Source organism: Octodon degus, unplaced genomic scaffold, assembly GCF_000260255.1.
Source record: "Octodon degus isolate 3935 unplaced genomic scaffold, OctDeg1.0 scaffold00053, whole genome shotgun sequence".
Taxonomy (NCBI): Eukaryota; Metazoa; Chordata; class Mammalia; order Rodentia; family Octodontidae; genus Octodon; species Octodon degus.
In genome coordinates, this window is record NW_004524629.1 from 13,767,506 (window position 1) to 13,772,402 (window position 4,897).

At 43.2% G+C, this 4,897-nt stretch overlaps 1 protein-coding gene across 1 annotated transcript; it reads left to right on the plus strand.

Moving 5' to 3' along the window:
• The first annotated feature begins 607 nt into the window (after positions 1 to 607).
• Positions 608 to 4,306, plus strand: Ndufb4 (NADH:ubiquinone oxidoreductase subunit B4). Its single transcript, XM_004633337.2, has 3 exons — positions 608 to 827; positions 2,803 to 2,949; positions 4,203 to 4,306. The coding sequence occupies exons 1-3, from the start codon at positions 648 to 650 to the stop codon at positions 4,263 to 4,265; spliced, it is 390 nt and encodes a 129-aa protein (XP_004633394.1). The 5' UTR covers positions 608 to 647; the 3' UTR covers positions 4,266 to 4,306.
• Positions 4,307 to 4,897: the final 591 nt, after the last annotated feature.

The window sequence follows — 4,897 nt, forward strand, 5'->3', positions numbered from 1 at the left end:
CATATCACTTTTCCCTTGAGCTACTAGTCAGGCAACACTTGTAATAGTCTACATTATTTCATGCCTATGAAAAGCTTACACTTACATGGTATGGACTCAACGCAGTTGGGTACAGAAAATTCTTTTCTGTTTTGCATAAGGGTGCTTGCAGGATTTGCATAAGGGTGCTTGCAAGATTTGCAAGGTGCTTTTGGGCATTTGTTCATTAGCTTATTTAATCTTCAAAAGTTTGCTACACGGAAGTTATTATCTACAGTACAAAGAAAAGGAAACGCAGAAACATCAAATGGCCTGTCCAAGGTCATGCCGTCTGGATAGACCTACAGTGAAAACGAGGCCTTTAGAAAACAGAATATCTCAGGGTTCGAGCTTGTGAAATAACTAGCGCAAAGAAATGGCCCCAGACCGTCGGGTGCGGAAATCAAGAGGGGGCTGGGAAAGCACGCCGCGCATGCGCAGATCACCACTGAAGCACCTGCCGACCGAGAAAGGTTAAGGGAGCCGGGCTCTCTTTCAGACTCCACGCCAGTCACCCGACTTCCGGCTAACGCGCAAGCGCACTTCTTCAGGCTGAAGGTCGGAGGATAGAAGGGGCGGGGCCAGGTCTGGCCTCGCGCACGCGCAGTTGTGAGTTGGGGGGACGCAAGATGGCGTTCCCGAAGTATAAGCCGGCTCGCCTGGCTACTCTTCCCTCTACCCTCGACCCGGCCGAATACGACATATCTGCGGAAACCCGGAAGGCGCAAGCCGAGCGCTTGGCCATAAGAGCCCGGCTCAAACGAGAATATCTACTTCAGTACAACGACCCCAAACGCCGAACGCTCATAGTGAGTGGGGGGTGGGCCGGGCGGGATGCGAGGGCCGGAGGCTGCGGTCCCCCGCCGGAATGCCTCCTCCACGGCGGGCCGCGCGCGCCCAGGGTCCCAGCGCCGGAGCACGGGTCCTTTCGGCCCTTTGACCTTGCTCAGAGAACTACCAGTCGAGAATGGTTTCTGGACGCAGCTCTTACCCGGTTTGAGCCCAGCCTGGAACTCCTCCTTACGGCCGGTTTTGAGAAAGTTGTCTGACTCTGCCTAGCCCGCGTTTTCCTATCTGAAAAATGGGCACAATCTAGTACTTTCATCTTGTGAGTCTAAGACATGTCCCTGGACTAGCACAGGTCCAGGCTTGTAACCGGCGTGTTCAGAAGCGTCTGTGCCTTAGAATAATATGTATAATGAAAGAAAAAAAAAATTTTATACTTTTCTGTTCACAACTCTTAGAGATACTATTCAGCTGGTGGGAATATAGTGATGGTTCCTTTTTTATTTGTTTGTTTTTGTTAACGACCCAGCCGCTGGTTGCAAGTTTTAATTGCAACGTATTGGCAACGTATTGGCAAACTATGAACTTGCACAACTTGACCACTCAAAGTCATAGTTTTAAATATGCCCATTAATTGTGAAATTAAATGAAATAGTGACATTCCCAGCAGATAGTAAAAGCCCAGTAAGTTACTGTTTAACAAGTGTGTTTTTTGATAGTTTTCTGTGCAAAAGCTAAGTATCTCAGATCAGATATTTTTTAAAAAGACTAACCAACAGTTTTTTCTAGGAAGCTTTGCATATAATAAAGACTGAAGTATTACAATGTGCCTGACATTTGCTAAGCCCTGAGTGTTTTTACTCAAATGTCACAACTCTTGAAAGAATGAAGCTCCATTGCTCCATTTTCTAGATGAGAATACAATATGGGCAGGACATAGATCATACAGATACACTCATTAGCAAATCATAGAGCTGAATTTGAGCTCTGATCTGTATGGTGGGCCACAGTATTTGCTGTTACCTACTTTGCTGTCCAGCTAGAACCTTTTTTACCTCACACAACCATTACGTACGTATGCACATGATCAGGTTTGATGTGCTGGATGACATGAAGGGGGTGGAGTGGATCAGGAAGATCTGAGGTGTGAACCCCACATTTTTATTTCTCAGCCCATTAGAAAAGGTCCCAGAAATTGTGTCTTGGTGCATGCTGGTAGTCCCAGAGGCTGAGGCAGGAGAATCACAAGTTTGAGCCCAGCCTGGGTAATTTAGCAGCACAGCAAGACCCTGTCCAGAAATAAAATAAGGACTGGGTATGTAGCTCAGTAGAAGGCCATGGATTCAATCCTCAGTAAAAAAACAAAAACAAAAACAAAAAAAAAAAACAACAAGGCATTGTGATATACACCTGTGATCTTAGCACTCAGAAGGTTGAGACAGGAGGATCACCGGGAGTTTATGAGGCCACCTGAACTACATAGTGAGACCCTGTCTCAGAAATTAAATAAACAAATAGGAAACAATACAAATTTGATAGAGCTTATGAGATCTCAAATCCTTGCTGAGACTACTGTGTGCTTTCTGGTGGTCATACTTTAAGGAAGGTATAAACAGTCCACAGAGGAATAGATGAGGAAAGGTGGCTTCTCTGATGGCTTAAGAAAGTTTTGGAATTCTTAAATCTTAAATAGAAAGCTGAAGGATGAGAAGACTTAAATTCTGAAGGATTTATTAATATTAGAAATGAAAGATCTTTCCTAAAACTTTAAAATATGCAGGGAATACCCTTAACTGTTGTACATAATAAAGTCTTCTTTCTTCTCTGGTCCTTCATAGAAGTTCTTTTAAGGCAGAATATTGGGGGAAAGAAAGCTCCTGTTCAAGAGAGGGACAGAAGGGGGACCTGAGCGGTTGCCTTAGGAAGCTGCATAGAAGTTCTGATAAATTTGTTTCCAAAAATGACCCTTCTTAAGTTAACTGTTTTCATTAATTGTAGGAAGATCCTGCTTTGCTTCGTTGGACCTATGCAAGATCAGCTAATGTCTATCCCAATTTCAGACCCACTCCCAAAAACTCGCTGATAGGACTTGTGGGTGGACTTGGGCCCCTCCTCTTCTGGTATTATGTTTTCAAAACTAGTAGGGTAAGTATTAGTCTTAGTCTTGGTGTGATAGGCTTCCTGGGTAGGTGCCAGATGCAGCTTTTTATTTTGATAACTGCCGTGAGGCTCCCTGCCCATCTTAGTCCTGGTTCTGCCTTGAGGGTCAGTTTGTCTTTCAGATGACATTGGGAGTGTTCAGAATAGTCTGGCTTTACACTTAGTCTCTTTTAATATCCCGCACCCATTTCTCCCTCACCCTCTCTCTTTTTCTCTGTGTTTGAGATGGGGTGTTTGTTTTGTCATTTTAAATGTCTAAGATGAGCTTAGCTCATGAGTTTTCCTGGTAAATGTTTTAAAAATAATGTAAGGAAGTCAGACAGCGATTATTAAGTTACTTTTTTTTCTCATTAGAAGATACATAGAAACTGGGGCCAGCCAGATAGCTTAGCAGATTAAAGTGTCTGCTTAGGCAGCTGCAGGGACCTGGGGTTCCATCCGTGCCCTACCATGCTGGCCCTGCCCCCAGGGTGGGCGGAGACTGTGATTGAGCCTGGGCGTGGTGATACATACCTGTAATCCCAGCACTCAGGAGCCTGAAAAACAAAGAATCACTACAAGACGGATCTGTGTAGTGAGACCCTGTAGACCCTGTACTAAATACATTAAAAAAAGAAAAAGATACATAGGAGCTAAACTGTTCTATTATGATGAACCTTTACATTTCTCTGCAAAATTTTTAGCTTTTCATTTGTTTTGAAAAGAGATGTTTGTCTCACATATTAGCAAAATATGTAAATTATTTTCATGTTCCTTCTTTGCATGAATTCTGGGTATAGTGGTCACATTTTGTGAATTAATGTCAAAATGTCTTGATAAACAGTAAAGAAACAAGAGCAGCTGGGCTGGAAATCGCCTCTGCCAGAAGCCTTGAATGACTGCAGAGAAACAGGCCTGTCTCAGCACTAGGCCGCTCGGCCTCTGTTCAAAGCTCAGCCCCAGCCCCAGTCTGCTGCTGCCATCTGGATTGGAGCACTCTCATCTGTCTTGGTCTTTAGATGGCCAGTCTACTCTCTTGTCAGAATTGCTGTCTTTGCTTGTATGATAAATTGGCCACACTTTCCCAGAAGGTGTTTGCATTTGGTTTTCAATGTATGCTTTTTAATAGGTAATTTATTTCCAGTTACTAGAATGTAAGTAGTTTTAAGTAGGAACATTTTCTTAGTGTCTATTTAGAGCTGTACTGTGGTTGTGCTATAAGGCATTGTGTTTTATCTGCTGTTTTTCTGTCTTTACAGGATAAGAAGGAAAAGCTGATCCAGGAAGGAAAAGTGGAACAATCCTATCATATCTCATATTAAATCTGATGACTGTGATGACTGTGTTTTCTTCCTTAAATAAATCTTCAGAATACCGGGCGTAGTGGCGCACACCTGTAATCCCAGCCCTGGGGAGGCTGAGACAGGAAGATTGCTGCCAATTTGAGGCCAACCTGGACTACTAGTGAGTTCAAGGCCAGGCTGAACTACATTGTGAGACTCTGTCTCAAAAAAAACCAAAAAATAAATATATCTGTGAATCACTAGTTTGTCTTAAAACTTATTAACACCTTAGCAACAGAAGCAGAAACAGCCTGTGCTAGGAATTACTGCCATTGAAGATGACCAACATTCATTAAGGAATCTGCTTTCTGAGAGTTTGCAGTTTAATAAACACATTTATATGTAAGAGCATTAACTATGGGTCAGGTATTGTATTGGTGCTGAGAGTGCAAGTCAGGGAGACTTAGTGCCTGTGTGTAAGGAGTACAGATGGACAACTGTACTGAGCAGTTCCTTGAGTGCTTAGTATGTTCTGATAGTGATACCTAAGTCATACCACAGTGGCAGAACAGTAACGGTGTAAATACAAGAAAGATTCAGGGAAAACACTAGGTAAGCTGATAAGTTTCAGGAGCTTGAATTTGATCTAGAGCTCTGAAGTTCATAAATTG

What these genes read in the sequence shown, in the direction of transcription:
- Ndufb4 (XM_004633337.2), top strand. Translation starts at nt 648, where the DNA reads ATGGCGTTCCCGAAGTATAAGCCGGCTCGCCTGGCTACTCTTCCCTCT. An exon ending in CCAAACGCCGAACGCTCATA is followed by an intron (nt 828 to 2,802) that starts GTGAGTGGGGGG and finishes CATTAATTGTAG; the next exon opens with GAAGATCCTGCTTTGCTTCG. An exon ending in ATGTTTTCAAAACTAGTAGG is followed by an intron (nt 2,950 to 4,202) that starts GTAAGTATTAGT and finishes CTGTCTTTACAG; the next exon opens with GATAAGAAGGAAAAGCTGAT.